General features: G+C 38.7%; 1 protein-coding gene across 3 annotated transcripts in view; it reads left to right on the top strand.

The window, feature by feature from the left end:
* Positions 1-18,851, top strand: part of GALNT18 (polypeptide N-acetylgalactosaminyltransferase 18) — a 208,950-nt gene that overhangs the window by 135,005 nt on the left and 55,094 nt on the right. For all 3 annotated transcript variants that reach the window (XM_053980981.1, XM_053980979.1, XM_053980980.1), the window contains 2 exons: positions 2,029-2,143; positions 16,667-16,852. In XM_053980981.1, the coding sequence (XP_053836956.1) occupies positions 2,029-2,143; positions 16,667-16,852 (301 nt within the window). The remainder of the gene's footprint in view (positions 1-2,028; positions 2,144-16,666; positions 16,853-18,851) is intronic.

Below are 18,851 nucleotides of genomic sequence, written 5' to 3'. Positions count from 1 at the left end.
TTCATCCAGTAGCTCTGTCTTTACAGGCAGGCACTTTTCTCAGGTTCTGTCAGTTTAACACTGTCTAAACTGCACTGACCCATGAACAGGACCTAGAATTGGAAAGCAAGAGATAAAAATGAACAGGTTTGTCACAGACAAATGTAAAAAGGGGTGATAATTTCCACATAATTAGAAATAGTTACTGCTGTTAATGAACTCTGTTAATGCTGTAAAAACGTTCCTATGAAGACAGGTTGAGAGAGTTTGGGTTTTTCAGCATGGAGAAGAAAAGGCTCCAGGGAGATTTACAGCACCTTCCAGTACCTAAACAGTGGTTCCAAGAAAGCTGATAAGGGACAAAAGTAGGCAGTGATAGGACAAGAGAGAACAGCTTTAAACTGACAGAGGGCAGGGTTATGTTAGATATTAGGATGAAATTCTTTACTGTGAGGGTGGTGAGGCACTGGAACAGGTTGCCCAGGGAAGCTGTGGATGTCCCATCCATATAGAAGTGTTCAAGGCCAGGCTGAATGAGGGTTGCTCAGGGGCTCTGAGCAACCTCATCTATTTGAAGATGTACCTTCTCATGGCTGGGGTTTGGAATGAGATGATCTTTAAAGTCCTTTCCAGCCCAAGCCATTCTATGATCCTGTGATTAATTACATAGAGTAATTATTATGATTTTAAAAATTAAAAGTATTGAAACACAAAGTAATGAGCAAATATACTTTTCCATTTTACCCCTAAACTCTGTTCTATATGAGGACTGGGGAGTGAGTGTCCTATATGAATTTCAGCTTTGTTCCCTAGCTCTTTCCCTGGTGCATTTTTTTTAATTCAGTGCAATATGCTGCATGTGTGTGTTGGATAATTAAAACAAACACACCAACAAACAAAGCCATGTGTATTGATGGATGGTTTCTATCATGCCTCCATTATCCTTCTAGAATTATAACAAAGGGAAGCAGGTGCACTAATAAATACTTAAAAACAACAACAAAATCTAAAGTACCTTATCATAAAAGAAGCATAAGTTTTGTATTGATGTTAACTGCTATTTTCTTCATTAATAAATACATCAGAAATGGTCTTTAATTGTTATAATGCAGATACTATAGCACTTGGAGACATTAATATATAGATTTCTGGAGAACTGTTTGAAAGCAGATGTGTCCACTAGCTGTAGCTTGAGTGTTCTCAATAAAAGCAGGGTGATTGCCTCTGTACTGCTAATTAATATCCTGTCATTACCAGAGTGGCTGATAACAGCATAATAATCTGAAAAGACATATTTATTTCTTGCAATTGTGGATTATAAAGTAGGTGAAAAATGAAAAGCCTAAATGACTCTATGTCCTTCTCTACTCATAAGGTAAAATTGTACCCTCTGTGGCTGACCTCTTACCTGATTAAAATTGGTTCTGTATAGTAAAAATCAGTTGGTTCACACCATGACATAAATGGAGCTTACTGATCCACTAAAGCTATGTGATGTGTTTAGATTTGGCTCAGGACAATGGACTAATGTTACACGAAGCTGGTAAAGGCAGACTTTTCTTGATTCGGTATTTAAAAAACTTACCTGGATGGTCCTATTCAAGAAATAACCTCTTTTTTTAGGCAAGCTTACAGACACAAGTTTTTTAGCTCTAGGTGAGCCTGGCTTCTGGCTGAACACACAGAACTGTGGGTATCATTTGCAATTGTCAAAGACAAGAGACTTGAGGACTTAGCAAGGACAGAGACTACACTGAAACAAAACTGTGGCTCCTGGATCTCGCACTATTAGCACTGAAATCCTAGCTGCTCTGGTGAATATTTATGTCTAATAATTCAACTCTAATTTCCTTCAATGGTGTTAATTTCTCTTCAGAATTAGGAGTATTAGAAGTCAAGGCTCAATAAAACTCTTTGAGAAATACTTTCTTAAGAATCTGTTTTGCTGCATCATTTTACCTAGCAATGAGAAATACAATCTGTGTCTGAATAATAAAATTCTTCATAATTTATCTGCTAATTTTTGTTGATGATGATTTATTCTTCCAGAAGTCCTGCATTGATTGGATGCTTCATAGTAGATAGAGAATACTTCCAAGAGATTGGATTACTGGATGAAGGCATGGAAGTATACGGAGGAGAGAATGTGGAGCTTGGAATCAGGGTAAGGAAAATAATTTGCCAGTTCTGGTGACTTAAAATATATCTTGCTTCTTATTGCAGGGGGGAAAGCAGTCCAAAACATGGATGATGGCACGAAAAGGAGATCCACAGCTCTGCAGACATGTACATTTATTTGAGGAGAGAGGAGGGAAAAAAGAGCAATAGCTCTCTTTACAGAACTTAATCTGGGAAGATTAAGGGTAGAAGTACAGAATTTAAGAATGTTCTTTCAACAGTGCTAGAATTTTGCAGAATTGATAGCTAAAACTCCCTGCTTGCCTGTGATCCCAGACTCAGTAAGGAGAGTAGTTTCTCACAAGTGTGATGGGAAAAATCTTTTCAGATTACTTAGTTTATTTAAATTAGGAAAATCACTGTGGAGCAAAGTAGAATATAGGGGTATTTATGCTGCCTTCCAGATGGAAGGGAATTAAGATATTCATAAAGTGCATAAGTGCATATATTTTCTTTTTGCATTGTACACTCTTCACCTTCTTACTATAATGCAGTATTTTGTATGATTTGTGTACTTCTTTCTGTATCTCTTCACAGCTAAATACCTTTCTGTTCTCTTTGAGAATCTTTCAGGTTTTTGATAAGAGTGGAATTCTTAGGTAGACAATGGTAATGAAAAATGGTGTGGTGTGTTACAAAACTAAGTTCTGAACCCTGCTAGGAAATGTAAGGGAAAGGTAACATTGTGTTTTGAGCCTTTTAGTTGCCAGAATAAAAGCATACTGTTGTACAAGAGCAAAAAAAAAAAAAAAAAAAAAAAGGAACCAAGATATAACAAAAAAAATTCATTTTTAGTTCTGGTTTCTTGAAATTCTTTTTCTTCCACCTATTAGAGATAAAGAGTTTTTTCAGCCAGAGTGAAGCACAGACCCCCTTTCAGCTACAGCAGAGCACTTTTTTAAGGAAAGGGAGAGAGAAATGCAAGACTACTTCTTTTAATAACACTGTTTTCTCACTCTGAGGGCCAGAGAGCTGCCTTCTGCTCCCAAAAACTTATTTTGAGACTCAATGTTGCAATGAGTTGAAAATAAACGTCACTTTGATTTTTCTGTTCTTTTTACAACTGACAAAAAACTATTGTTTCCTCATGAGTGCGAGGAGTTTTCTCTTGGTTTGCATCATGAGATGTACCCTGTCTGGTCTGCAATACTTAGCCTTGGAGGAGTTGATGGTTGGTATGTTGATAGACAAGATCAGAGAGACACAATCTCTGCATAATTGAAATTTTGGAGTAGGCTGGATCACTGGAATAAGGCCCGACACTGCTCTGATTTCCTTATGGGTTTTTCTTTGTCTCCAGGGATGCAGTGCCTGACCTACATAAAATACTTTCATCTGTAACAGATTGTAGTGTGCAAGGTAGCATAATATATGCTGCTTTATCTGACTTTATGCTGGCTTGCATCTGGCTGTATGAAAACAAATTACAGAGCTGTAATAAACAGATTGTTCAACAGTTTATTAATAGCTCTTCTCACAATCCTCACTGTGTCTGAGGTCATACAAGGATGAGACTCAATGAGGGGAGACCTCATTGTGGTCTTCAATATCCTCACGAGGGGAGGTAGATGTGCAGGCACTGATCTCTTCACTCTGGTGACCAGTGGCAGGACCCAAGGGAATGGCCTGAAATTGTGTCACAGAAGGTTTAGGTTGGGTATCAGGAAAAGGTTTTTTATTTAGAGGGTGGTTGGGCACTGGAACATCTCTAGATTACTTGTGTCACTTTCCACTTTGGGGCCAATGATGCATGCCTTAATCAAAATAGTCATTGCTCTACAAAAACTACCTTATAATTACAATATTAGTGCAATAAATAATGTTTCCATTTTAAAATGCTGCTCTCCAATCTGTGACTATGTATTACTCACTGCACCTCATCTTTCATTGTCATTTTCCTTTTTTTTTTTAAGAAGTATCTAGATTTTTCTAGTATTCTGCTGCATGAAAAGCATTATCATTCAGGATAATGGACAAGCAGACACTGTCCAAAATGGCCTGCTAGGGAAATTTTTTGCATAAGCTTGTAAGAGGAAACATCTAGAGGAACTGGAGAGTTTATTTTTAACTGCAGAAATAGCAGCACGTGTTAGGATCACTTGAGCTACTTGTTTATCTTAAACATGGTAAGTAGAACATGGTCCCATGTCCTTATATTACTGATTTTGTTCCAGAGGATGTAAAACTACTGTGAGGAATTAGATCCTGACAAATGGAGACTTTTCCCACTATCCTCAACCAGGAGTTATGTTTGTCACCTCATCGTCTGCACAAATACCTAGTTATTTGTGTTACATGAGTGCAAGAAAACTCCCAACTATTGGAAACTGTATTTGAAGTATCCATTGTTGGTAAACCATAACAAGCCACAGAAAACAGGACTTTGGAGGTTTATTCTCTTGATTCTGAATTTGTTTCAGAGCTGTTACTCAGCACTGTTGGTCTCTGATTTGGAATACTATTTTAACTTCTAAGATTTTTACCCTTGTCTGTGGATTTGTAACAGCATTTGTAAAATACTAAACATATATTACTAAGTAGATATTAATAGGGATCTTTTGCCTCGTGCTAGAAGCTGGCAGATGAGTTAGATGAGTTCAAAACATAAATGCATCTGATTCTTAGAAAAAACTATTTAGTCTTTGATCAAACGTTTTCTTGTGAATCTATTTGCCCCATAAGACAAAAAAGGCAGGCTGGTTGATGCAAGACTTGATAGAATCCTTATTGAGCAGTTCAGTCACTTTAACTGGGATTTTAAAAGATTCATTTACTGTGAAGAAGCATCATATTTGTAAATTCAGGTTAGGATGAGTGGTGCTTCTTTTTCATTCAATCATTCCCAATTGAATGGACTTAAGTGTGCTTTTAAATTACCAGATTGCATTTAAAGGGCAAATTGGAATCACATTCTTATCCATGTGACCAAGCAGGAACTGTGTTGGTTAACTGCCTTAAAGTAGAAAAAAGAATGTGAGTGTAAGGCTGGTGTTTCTCAGTGTCACTTGGGCTCAGCTTTGGGGTTGTGCCTGCACAAGCAGTTCTTGTGGCCATGGAAGACCCTACAAATCCTCTGCAATCAATTGGATGCATTCAGTCAGATTCTGCTTTGGATGGTTCAAGTCTAGTTTGCAGTAGGCTTCTTAAAGGCCTCTTCCAATTCCTACTGAAGTCAGAAGAAGATTTTCTATCAAAAGCAGCCCTGTAGCAATTCTTCTGTCTTTTAAAGCAGCCTACATGCTTGATAAAGTTCTCGAATATCTGTTACAAGAAGTTATTTGTGCCACTTTTAGGGATGCCTTAACAAATACTCGGTGATTTGCCTCAGGTCCCACACTAAGTCATCATCAGAGTCATGGGAATGCAAGCCCAGGCTTTGACTTAGAGTAATTTTGTGTGTCACAAAGACTTTGTGCTTGCAGATGAATTCGTGTTCACAAGGATATAATGGCCCTGTTAAGTGGGTAAGAGGAAAATTTATTAGAAGGTAAAAGCTCTTTAAGGGAAAAGGACTGGGTCTTCTTCCAACTAAATGGTATATCAGGACTTTACATCAGCTGACCCAGGAGGAAAATTGTATTTATAGTTAGACTGAGTGTGGCATGCTACTTTTGTACAGTATATTGCTGTAGTGAAATTAATTGCTTCATTTCTTGCTAGTCTGGTGGTTTGTCTGCAGACCTTTTGTGAAGCTGATGCTGTTTCTGATGTTGGACATCTAGAGGAATGCAGTTAATGAATAGAGATTGAGAAATTAGTTATTTGAGCAGAAAATAGTCCCAGTGTTCTTTGGGGTATTTTCCATACATTAGGGTCCCTCTGTGGCAAAGCAAGCAGATGTGAAGTCTATCATCCTTCTCTCTGATCTATTGTTTTTAAATTTCAGAAGTTATTTGTTTGTTAGTTTTGGGGTGGGTCTTGGTTTGTTGTTTGTTTGGGGGTTTTTAATGTGGTTTTGGGTCTTACTTATCTTGTTTTTTCTTTAACCTCCCCCCCACAACATACTTCTGGAATCATGATTTTTCATTACCTGTTAGTTAAGTGGGTCTCTCCCATTTGGTGCATAGAAACTGATGGCTGCTTACATGTTCCAGCCATTTCCAGTCCACAGTGTGTGTGTATCCTGATGATTTCTCACCTGAGATCTTTCTTACAATATTGCCCTTGGGATAGTGTTCTTTTTGTTAATCACAAGCAAGTGAAGATACTTAGACTTGGCCCCAAATCTCCATATTTATATTGAAACATTTTGCCCTTTTTCCTCTTTACCTAGAAGTTTCCAGCAATTTTACCTGTCAGTTTTCCTAACACAGGCTGTAAGTTACATGAAACCATGACTATACTTCATGTAAATGGATGTCTGATTTTATTAAGGAAAGCCTTTCCACAGTTGTCTGGGCATGGCTGGGTGGAGATAATTTTGTTCCTAGCAGCTGGTACAGTGCTGTGTTTTGGGCTTAGGATGAGGATAATGTTAAACTGCACCAACAGTATTCAAGCTTGAGTGAAGTTTCACAGCACATAGGCTACACTGGGTTACATTTTCTCCTTCTCCTTGCCATGCTCTTGTTCTAATTCTTGCAGCTGCTCACTGGTGCTTTGGCCCTGCCAGCACGGTGGTCTGCCCCACACCTGCTGCCTTTGAACACCTCTGCTTCAGTAAACTTCTATTTTCTTTCAAATGCAGGGTTAATTTTAATGTTAATCAGTTCATGATTTACGGTGCTGCCTCACAAACTGTTTTGTTAGGCAGATTGACAGGCTGGTGTGCCAAGAGGTAGAAATGTCAGGAAAGGAACAAAGAAGATGAAGGGATTTTCCACCAAACTGCTGTCTTGTGGAACTGTTTGCATGGAGAGAGTGTAGTGGGATGTGTCATGTGTGCCTGGTGTCCCTTTCTGTCCTTGTTGCTGGGCCTCCCTTCATGGCACTCCTCTGAGCAATGTAGATCTTCCCCAGATACGCCTCAGGAAAGTTAATCAAGACATTCCCCATTCTTGCACTTGCAGCTATCATCAGTTGTTGTAGTCCTAAAGCCATGTTTTTAGCTTGTTTTCAGTAGGAAGGCCAACATCCTTTGCCAGTAGGGAATGATTTGCTCTACAGAAAACATCCTTAGTACGTGATCGCAAGTGCTGCTCTGTGACATTCACATTCTCTGGACAGAGGGACATAATTCTGTCTCTCAGTATTTCTTGGAGAAGCACAGAGAGAAGAAAAGAAAACAATCTTTATCTCTGCTCCTTTGTTTTCCCCATGTGGAATGTGGTATGGAGATGGTTTACCTGAAGTGATTGCTGGGTTGGATTCTGGTGAAGGTTGTTTGTGTTCAATGTTCAATCGGATCCAGCTGTGGCTTGGACTCTCAGCAGAGAGTCACGACTTTGAGTTAGGTAAGTAAGTAGGAAGTATGTAGAATAGTATCTTTTTAAATAGTATATTAATATATTATAGTATAGTTTTAATAAAGCTATACTTCAGCCTTCTGATCTGGAGCCAGACATCATCGTTTCTTCCCACATCCGGGGTTCGCCGCATTTTTACTATACTGGTCAACAGTACAAGGTTGGTGATGTGTAAAGGCAGAGGGCTGAGAAGTCCAAAAATAGAAATATCCGTAGTCGTTACTCTGAGATAACTTTTAAATACAGCTTTTTCATATAATGATTTCTCTTTAAATTTGCATTAAAGCTTTAAATAGAGAGCAGTTTATTTTGCTTTTATCCATTTTGTGAATTAAGAGGAGACTATTTCTAGATTGAAACCTGAAAGAAAAAAATTGTAAATATTGACCAAATGTTACTTCTTGCAAGATGTAGCCAATGCTTTTCATAGCTCACACTTTCACCAAGACAAAAATAATTCCTTAGCAGTGCAAGTATGGCATAAGCACTTGCCTAGCACCCTGTGTAACCAGCAGTGGCTTATCAGTGTGCACAGGATTATTCCTGAGGTTACTTTTGTTTTGCAAAGTACCTCACTGTGTCAACAATTTGAATCTCAAGATGACACAGGCTAAAATTCTCTATTTACAGGATTGTAATTCCAACAGGTTAAAAAAGAAAGGCTCTATTGAGAATAAAATAAGTAATTGTCATGCCTCCAAATTCTGCCAGTCATGACATTACTGGCTTTTTTTTGGCTTGTTCTGGTTTCAGTCACTCCTACATTGGAGTAATTGTTTTTCCCTCTGTTCTTCTCATGAATGCCTCAGCAGGTAATCTGCAGCTACAGCATTTGTAATTCTACATTACTAGTGAATCAGTTTTGTGGTTTTGCAATTTCTGGGGAGAGAACATTTTATTAGCTGTTCCCACAGGAAAGAAAAGTATTACAGCAGCAGCTAACATAGGACATCGCTATACCGTAAAAGAAAGGATGAGGAGGCACTTGGAGATTTCTCACAAATGTTTTTTCACCAACTGTGCATGTGTAGTTGCACATTACCAACTGGGAAGTAATATAGATATATTGATGTTTTATGAGAGGAAATTATTATTTATAGTGGTATGCGAAATAGTAAAACAGTTTAACTCAATATACTCTTACAAATCAATGGACTCAGGTAGATCCAAGTTAATTAGTGCATTATTAGCCTCATGTTTAATGCCCTCCTGCACTTTTAAGTCATGGCATAGTGTCATTGCCATTGTACTGTCTAGTATTCCAAGTCTTCATAGCCTAAGTTGGGAAGATTCCATATTTGTTGCTTTCGTCCAGTATTTAATTTCATTGATTGAGACTGATTTAGTAATCTAACAAAGATTAGAGGAAGACCAGTGTGGGAGAGCAAGGGGTTGTTGTGGTGACACAGAAGTGAGTGGATGACCGAGATGGGTTCACCAGGATGGATCCAGCATGTTCAGGTCACAGGTGTGAAAGCCAGATACCTTTACATGTGTGACAGCACCTTATGTTGTAAGTCAAGCAAGTGAGGCAAAAGCCCAGCCTGGCTGAGCAGGGAATTCTTCAGGAGCTCTTGCCTCAGTCTTTAATAATACTGATAGTATTTGGGCTACAGCGCTGTGGAAGGGGACCTGAGGGTGCTGGATAGTGACAAGTTGAATATGAGTCAGCAGTGCCCCGCAGCCAGGAGGGGCAGCCCTGTCCTAGGGGACATCAGGCCCAGCAGCGCCAGCCAGGCAGGGGAGGGATTGTCCTGCTCTCTCTGCAATGGGGCAGCCTCACCTTGAGTGCTGGGGCAGTTTTGGGTATTGCTATATAAAAGAGACATTAGACTGTTAGAGAGTGTCCAAAGAAGGGCAGTGAAGATGATGAAGGGTCTGGAGAGGAAGGCGTGTGAGGAGGGACTGAGAGCACTTGTTCTGTTCAGCCTGGGAGGAGGCTGAGGCTCATTGCAGTTACAATTTCCTCGTGAGGGGAAGAGGAGGAGGCTTGACCTCTTCTCTGTGATGACCAGCACCAGAACCCAAGGGAATGGCCTGAAGCTGAGTCAGGGGAGGTTTAGGTTGGATATTAGGAAAAGATTCTTCACAGAGGGTAGCTGGGCACTGGAACAGGCTCCCCTGGGAAGTGGTCGCAGCACCAAGCCTGACAGAGTTGAGAAAGTGTTTGGACAGTGCTCTCAGACACATGGCGTGACTCTTGCGGTGTCCTGTGCAGGGCCAGGAATTGAACTGTGATGATCCTTGTGGGTCCCTCCCGACCCAGCATACTGTGTTCTATGACCAGGTCTTTAGGCACAGTGCAAGATGAACAAGACTGACCAAGCTAAGTGTAGCTGTGGTAAGGGAGAGAAAGGTAAAGCCATAAAAGATGGCCAGCGCAGTACATTGCTCCATGAATACTAAACCAATGGTGATCCTGTTTTTCAGTCTCCTGCTTTTGTGCTTTTTAAGACAAAAAGTGATTTCTTTTACTTCCTGTTCATAGCTTAAACTTGGCAATGTAGTGATTGATGTGTGGGTTATTTACTGTGCCTGGCAATGAGACAGACACGCTTGGAAGAGAAGTGAATGGAGCCATAAGCCTTCAGTGACCCTTGACACGTGTGTTATCTCCAAGTGACACAGGCAGAGAGTGGTTCCTGCAGTTCAAACCAGCAGCACACCATGCGTAGTTTAACAGTACACTGTAAAGAGTTTCATAGCTCATGAAGGTGCATGCAAAATTAATCCCTGCAGAACAAAACAATATAAAAAGTACATAATGAAGCAATTAGCTAAAAGAGGAAGAAAAGTAATGACAATTTAATTTGGGAAGAATCTTTACATGTATTAGGTTTTCAATGAGAGTGTTTTATGAAGGCACAATTAATGTAAAATGAGGCTTGTGAGGCAATTAATGATGAATTCAAAAGTTAGATTTAAGGGATAATTTACATTTTAAAAATGAAGAGCAGCTCTAGTTATGTTAAAGTCTTTTTCTTTCCTTTTAAAAAGCCTTTTGGATTGTGGGGGTGTGTTTTTGTAGGTTACTTACAGTTTCACATTAAAATATCAGCTTGGTTATGAAAAAAGACTGTTCTTCCATACAAATAAATAAGTTTACCTGAAAGTATGACAGGATTGTGTGATGATCAGAAATATTTAGTGAAGGTTATCTGAATTCAGTGGAGATATTACCTAAATAAATATTAACATATTTCATCCAGCTCTGCAGAGACAGATACCCAACAAATGTGCATGACAATCCAAAAACTTCCAGGGTATGATCGAAAACCCACTGATAGCAACTAGAAATATGATCATTGATTTCAGTGATCTTTGTGTCTGACAGCTCTCTCTGTCCTTTCTGCAGTCACCTGTCAAGATACCAAAATAAAAATGCAGATGCAAAATGATTATGGTATTGAATGAAAATAGCTTATTCATATTTGTCTGCAAAACATCAAGCTCAGTACTGGTTATCTGTAAACAATTAATGGTAATGACAAAGGCTGACAAGATTCACAAGTAGTTTTTACAATAAATTGTTCCCAAAAATATATTTCAAAGATACTGGTAACTAATTAGTTTATATCTACAGTAGTAATTAATTTACACTGACTGTTTTTTTTAACTTCAGGGCATCTTTAATGAGTACTTCTAATTTTGTAATTTGCAACCTTCACAGAATCTAGAAATTACTTCAGCTTCTTGAGAAATCACTTAATTATTAAAAGGTTTTTGTTTGCAGTCCAAATGAGGTGATGGTATCAAACAAGGTCACATCAGCTCTTGGAGAAACTGCATGATCTGTGTAAATTTAATGAATGCAGTACATGCTAACAAACTGCTCGATGACTTGTAGGGTTTATTTTTTTATTAGATTGAGGTTCTATAGCATAAAAAGAACACTCTGTGATTAAAGAGATAAAAAGAAACTTCTAATGAAGAAGTGTTATATCATTTTATAATGAAGTATAAATTAAATATTTGAAAAAGGGATCGGCTTCAGAGTTGTGATTGTTTTGATTAAATATGCAAACTCAAATACATTTAAGTGAAATTGGAGAGGATTTACTAAATAATGTAGTGAAAACGGTTTTCCAGATATGAATGGAATTTTCTTAAAAAAAACTTGTAACCAGATTGATTTGGGTATTTGTAAGGAAGCGTGAGTGACAGATGGCTCTGTGAGTGCTGTGGGATGCCTGGTGGGAGTGAGAGAAGGGTGACAGGGGTTTCAGCACTTCGCAAGTTGCTCTGAGAAGCCACTTGGTGTGTTCCTGCTCCTGTGCTGCCTCACTTGTACCATCCCCCTGGACTGTCCCATACTCAGGTCCTGTACCCCTCCAACAGAGGAGGAGTCACAGCTGAGCTGCTGTGCCACCACCTGTGTCCTCTCCCTGACTTTAAGTTGCTCTCCTGGCTCTCCCAGCGTGGAGCGCCTGTTTTCTTTTTACTCAGTGGTGCTACTTTAACATTGGTAAACTCAAATTCTCACAGATTTAGGGCCACAATTATAACGATGTGCCAATAAACATTCAGTAAATTAACAGTGTGAAGTGCTTAGAGCTTGGACAGATTGTCCATGTAAGCCACAACAACTGAAGATTTAAAAGGGAGTTTCCCCCTCCTTTCCCCCTCACCTGCTCTCCAGTAGATTCTCTGTACTCATTTAATGTCCCTGTCATCTCTCCTTTGATTTGCTTAGTTTAGGTCATGGGTGTGCTGATTTTAGTCTTTCAGCTCTGTAAGTGTTCACCTTGGCACTGCTACTGTCCTTTTGAATTTTTTTAATGGAATTTTACTACCTTTGGGTAGTGATGAAGGAACAAGGAACTCTTTCAAGAAGAGAAATCTCTCTAAGCCCTTCTTGGGGCTGTACCAAATATATGAACCTCCTCAGGAAATTCAAGAATAAAGAGCCCTTTCTCAGGCTGCCTTGGAAGGGAACATTGAGAACGCACTGAAGTGGGCTCAGAGCTCTTTGGAAGGGAGACTCCAGTTGCTGTGTTCTTTTCCTGAAAGACTGTTTTTGCAATGTAAACCAGCAGGACGAGAACCTCAGGAAATTCCTCCAGATAAAAGCAAACCTTTTGCCTATCTGAGACTCCAGCAATCATGGAAAGTTCTCCCAGAGATACATTGACCCTCACACTTCAGAACTTTCTAAGGCAAAGTCTGAGGGCTGTTGGTACAGTTTTGCAATTGATGCTTTTACAGCATGACATGTGAATTACTATTTATTGTGTCACAGTGATGAAAGCATATGTTATTTTTTTCAACTGCATACGTATATTTCAAGATTTGGTAGGAAATGGAGATTATTGCTGGCAATTTCCACTGCTTGCCTGTCATAGGTAAATTATCTTCATGGGCAACAGGAAAATTTGCTGAATTTCCTTTTAACCATGGTTTAGGAAATTAATCAAGTGTTTTCCTTTCAATCTGTACAAGTAGGTTAGTCATTAAGTATTACTGATTGCAGCCACAGTATGCTCAGAAATCTAACATTTTACTTCAAGCCATTCCATGTGGTTTGAAAAAGTCTTTGAAGCTCTTATCTTTAGACTTCTTGCTAAAGCCATGGGTGATAATTTGAAAAAGCTCTACTGATTTTTAACTTTTGTATGTGTTTATAGCCATCAAAAAAAATAGCAGTCCAAGAAAACTAGAAGGGTGCTATTCGGTGTGGATAAAGCCTGAATAAAGATTGCTAATGACAGCAAAAAATAGCTGCAAAATCAACAGGGGAAATGTGTGAAGCTGCGAGGAACTAACCCCTCAATTACTATTCCTTCTTGTTTACAGGAATTTTATTAGAGGAAGAACAGGCCACTCTAAAAGGCTTCTCAACTTCCCTCGGAGTAGGGTCTTTGAGAAAATGTATTTCTTAGTATTAAAATATTAATTTAAAAAATTAAAAATTGTATCTGACTGAAAGGTATTTGGTCAGAGTAATTAATTAGTCTTTCCTGTGCACTTCTGATATGAGATTTATACCATCTCAAGGTTTTTCTCTTGAAAAACCATCCAGCTATCCACAATAGCTCCAACACAATGGTTAGAGCACCAGGGATTAATGTAAATGAGTGAAAGAGATGGGGGGAGGTAGGAGTGGTTAGAATAAAGTGGACATTTGGTCTAGAAGAGAAAGAAACTGCAAAAAATTCCATTATTTAAAATATAATCAGGGAAGAATTAAAAAAAAACTGATGCTTTTTTGTAGCAATTAATTATGTTTATTATTTAGTATTCATACATGTGGTTCAGTGTAGTGTTTAGTGTATGAACAGCAAAGCCCTTCATTCCTTGCCTGGAGATTTTGCATATTTTAGGGAGCTGGGGATCCTGACTTCCATGAGATTCCAGGAGAGCATCATGTCATTTGAAAGTCCTACTTTAATGCCCATTACCTACATTTCTGTTTGGTTTTTTTAACAATTTACCACTCCCTAAATGCAATGAAACATTTGGATAAAAAGAGATTTCTTGCTGGATTGTAATCCCAGTAGCAAAGAACTCTGGGAGAGAGAAGGGACATTGGCTTGTCCCAGATGTGACCAGCTGAGCATGTCAGAATTCTACTTTCTGCCTTTTTAAAGCATTGCCTCTGCTTCCACTTGGCCAGGTTTCATAGCCTGTATCTAAGGTCATGCTCCTTGCTGAGTGCTGTAGCTAATTTTTGTGCATTTTAGGAAAGTTTTGCTTGGAAATAATATGGTTTTGAAACTGTTCAATGCAACTTAGCAGTTCTGTGTTTATATCTAATTAATTGATATAAAATTAATTAGTCTTTGAAAATAGAACAAAGACTGACAGTGTCTGGGAGAAAGGAGTGGCCACTGGACTTGATTAATTGGTGTTTATTCAGGTAGTGAGTAATTTTTATTTGCAAACGCTGTTAAGGACTTGGTCATCTCAGGTTGTTTTTTGAAAACATCTCACTTCATTATTAAGTCAAATCATAGTTTCCTGATAACTGAATCATTGCTGAAATTGTGACTGCTCTTCCAAATTTCAGTTCCTAGAAATTTGCTTGGAAATTCAGCTTATTGTAGTCTGTAAACTTTTTGGCTCCACTTGTTGTCAAGACAGCATTGAGACCTAACTCTGAAAATCCCACAAAAGATTTGGTGTTAACTTGCTGGCCTTGGCTCAAGACCATCCCTGGTTGGAATGAGCAGAGGCTGGGCAGAGTACACAGTGCATGTGTGCTGTGAATTGCCCTGTCCTGGGAAAGTTATGACCATCTTTACATCCTTCTTGTCTTTTATGATACTAATTTAGGCACTGTACAGTGAGTAACTCTGAAACAATTTATAGCTGGATGTCCATGCTGAACTGAGAAATTACTTGGACTGAAAGCAGGCGTTGTGTGAGCACAGCCTGGTGGTACTTCACATTTAATCTCTATTAGGAGATGTAGCTGGACCATTTATAATTAAATATTTGACAAACTATTATTTTTGTCAGATTGCTAAACTGGATTGCCCACTTAATATGATATTTAGAAAGACAGAACACAAATTTTGTTTCTGGATTATTTATTTTTGTGCCAGATCAGTTGCATATTTATTTTTAAATATTTCTGATCATCTCAGTTTTGCCCTGATTTTGATAATGGTTATGCTTATTTACTCTAATGGTCTTCCAAGTTCTGGACACAGAGATGTACTGAAGTCTTCTCAGCTCCCTTTTGACTGTACAGCAGGTTCATGGGTTAGCTCCCTTTCTACAGAGCTCTGCAAACCAGGGTTCTGTCTCTTCTCCCAGCATATGCTGAATGCAATTAGGCACCAGTTCAGAAAAAAGCTTTGTAAACATTCTGAATTCATGCCACATTTTCTGGTCTCAGGAGCTGCCAAATGCCTAAATGCTGTATTCAAGCCAGATGTCTAAATATATAAAATGAATGACTGAACAAAGTGCCTCCTTAGTGGAGCATATGCCTATAGGGTGGACAGATCTGAGGGGCCTGAGATCAGCTCCAGAACAGGATGTTTTTCCAGCCCACATCCCTGGCCACCAGGAGGAAGACCAGAATATGACCCCCTGGATGAGTGTTCAAGAAAGAAGCACCCTCATTCTCATTTTTTTGCTCTCTTAGTATGAGGTACTGAGCCTCAGGAGTTTCTGCTGGCAGTATCATAAGGCAAACTCTGTCACTTCTCAGTGAGTACACCTGCCTCTGGGACACCCAGGTACTTGTTCAGTACAATCAAACAGTTTGGGTACATCTGGTCTTTCACCTGAGCAGCATCCACTCAACCATTATGAATGGGCTGCCTTGATCTTGTTAGGAAGCTTACATGATACAAAAAATAGCTCATGTACTTCACCGACTCTTAAGTTTGCCAAAGTGGTTTTCTGTTTTGTTGAAAGCAGAAAGAGTAAATCAGAAATGAAAGCGATAATTATGATTAATACTCTGTACTTTAGCTCAGTTGTGGTGGTGGGCAAAACTGAAATCTAATTGAGCAGGTAGAGTAACCTACATAAAAAAGCTATTATAAGAGTAGTTTCTGATGGAATTTTTCACACAACATTTTCATTAGGCAGTCTCAGTCTTCTTCTCTCCTTCTCAAAAGGAATAAACCTGGTCCTTTCTCAACCATGTTTAAAGCAAAGAGTAAGGTGCATTTATATTCCTCATCTTCATAGAACCTGAAACTTCAGCAGTCTTAAAAGGCTGATTGGCTTAGTTTCCCTATTATGACAAGCTGCCTAGTTTGAGATTCTGGGTAGTGCATGTATGGACTATGCAGAACCTCAGAAAAAAGTCTTGCAAGGCTTAAAACTTGAGCCAGGTCTAACTGTTTTGAATGCCCTATAAATAATTTTATTAATAATCTTGAAAACAACTTAATTGATCCAGGCAGAGTGCGATGAGCGGCTACTGGTAATGTAGAAACTCTGTAGTAAGGTGAAGTAGCAATAATAATTTATGGAAAGGCAAGGTAATAACCCTCCCCTCACAACCTCTTTATAGTCCAAGATATGTTGAGTGGTTCTTCTCCTTTCTAAAAATGAAATAAAACAATTCCAGTGTGTTTGCTGGAGGCTAGCAGTGGTGTAGGGAGCTGCCACTAGCAGAATGTCCTTTTATTGTTCCCTGCTAGGTGTGGCAGTGTGGAGGAAGCGTTGAGGTTCTGCCTTGCTCCAGGATTGCCCACATCGAAAGAGCACATAAACCATACACAGAGGATCTGACTGCCCACGTCCGGAGAAACGCTCTGAGGGTGGCTGAGGTCTGGATGGATGAGTTTAAGAGCCATGTCTATATGGCCTGGAACATACCCCAGGAGGTAAGTCACAGAGACCAGTGCTTCCAAGCTTTGGCTTTAGATCCTTTTCATTTTGGTTACTATCCTGAATTTTGATTTTTTTCTAGTAGGATTTTATTTGTATGTATGTATGTATGTCTCACATACAGGCATAAGGTATATGCCCATACATACACAATTGCATATAAACATATATATGTAGTTGTATCTTATTCTAGAATAATTTTTTTGTCTTTAGGTTCCTTAAAAATTAATTTCTTGTCAAGTTCATTCTCTTCACTGGTGACTCTTCATGGATATTTTAAACTAGTAGCTGCAGAAATGAGGGGGGAAAAAACCATCAAATTGCACCTCTTAATTTGAATTTTAGTCTCCTATTTACCATCACAGAGAGCTATAATTCCATCAGATTTGTGAGGAGAGATCTGCCAGGAGGTGTTGACATCTATGGATGCAAGTGTGGGGTGTCTGATAAGTATTGAACATCAGAGTGAAGGTGGCTTGGTGGGTGTCATGACATTTTGCAGGTTCTTGCTGCAACTCCCCACTGGACTGTTTGTCCTGATTTCTTTTCCATGGATGAGTACTGCTTGGTCCATTGTATTGAAGAGATAATGTCAGATGGACAACATCACAGTTGAGTTTGATTTTAGCTGTTCTTCATTTCTGTAGTCAATGGTATTTAATCTGTGAACAGCTATGAGCTACAGGGCTCAGAGCAAGGGGACTGTACGTACTCAGAATCTGTGTGATTGTTTCCACCTAGAAGCTGGGAAGCATGGTTCTATTGAATTTGGAGTTTAACTTAGAGTACAGCTCTCATCATTACAGCAAAAGCAAAGTCTAGACTTAAATTAAAGGGCAGATTAGCTTTTCTTTAATAAAATATCTCTAAATTGATAACAGTTCAGAGAAATTGGTTTTGCTGCAATTTCTGTGTCAAAAAATAAAATGCTGTACTTCTCCTTTAGTTTAATTAGAAGAAAATGTTAGAAAGAAAAAATCAGCTAAATACATAAGAGCTGATGTTGGTTCAGCTGCTCTCAGTGGCTTCTTGCATCTGTCGTGATTAAAACTAGATAAGGCAAAGTGGGGAAGTATTGTCCTATTTTACGTTGCAGCATTAGCCACTTAATTTGCTATGACCATGAAAAAAATCCTCTGTAACGTGATATGGAAAGGACTTTTCTGAAAGGCCCATGTTCACAGAATCCAAACTGCCTTCTGCATGTCCCTGTTTTGAGTAGTTGCACAGAAGTCCATACAAGAGTAAAGACATTTCTGCACAGGGTAAGGTTACTTATTTTATGTCAAAGCAATTCCAAATGAATTTTATTTGTGATTAGCCTAGTAGATTTAAATTTCAGTTTCTATTTCATATTGTTAATTACTTTCTTGAAGGTTGCTTCATCTTCATTGATTGATCCAAGTTTTAGTTTTTTGACTTGAAAACAAAACATTAACACAAAATTTAGAAATTCCTTTTGCTAACGAGGATGTACAGCACCATACACTGATTTGCAGCATATTCATCCAGAGGTGATGGGGGTGTTGCTTAATCTTCTGCAAATTTGAACGCCAATAGAGAGCAAATTCATAAAGAATGCAAAGATAAGTTGCAGCTGGACAATTACAGGAGTAATTCTCTATCTGGAAGCTAATGAATACTGGTAACCGACTGTGTAGGTAGTAGAAATGTATTTAGTTACAATAGTCAGGACTTTCCACAATATATGTTATTCCAAAGTGTTAAACACAGGACCTGATTTTTTCCATGGAAGAATTCCTAGATCTCTGAGAAATCAGATGTTTCCAAAGGTTTTAGTCTTTGGGCGCTAATAATAATAATAATAATAATAATAATAATAATAATAATAATAATAATAATAATAATAATAATCCAGAGGAGTCAGGTGCATTTTGCAGTGTGCTGTGACTGCCCTCTCAGGATCTCTGTGGGCTTCTCTCTGAAGTACTGAGGGCTTCAAATGGAGACCTCCGCTGCCATGGTGACTTCTGC

Source organism: Vidua macroura, chromosome 6 (genome assembly GCF_024509145.1).
Source record: "Vidua macroura isolate BioBank_ID:100142 chromosome 6, ASM2450914v1, whole genome shotgun sequence".
NCBI lineage: Eukaryota > Metazoa > Chordata > Aves > Passeriformes > Viduidae > Vidua > Vidua macroura.
Note: the sequence above shows the minus strand (reverse complement) of the source record. Positions and strands in the feature narration are given on the sequence as shown.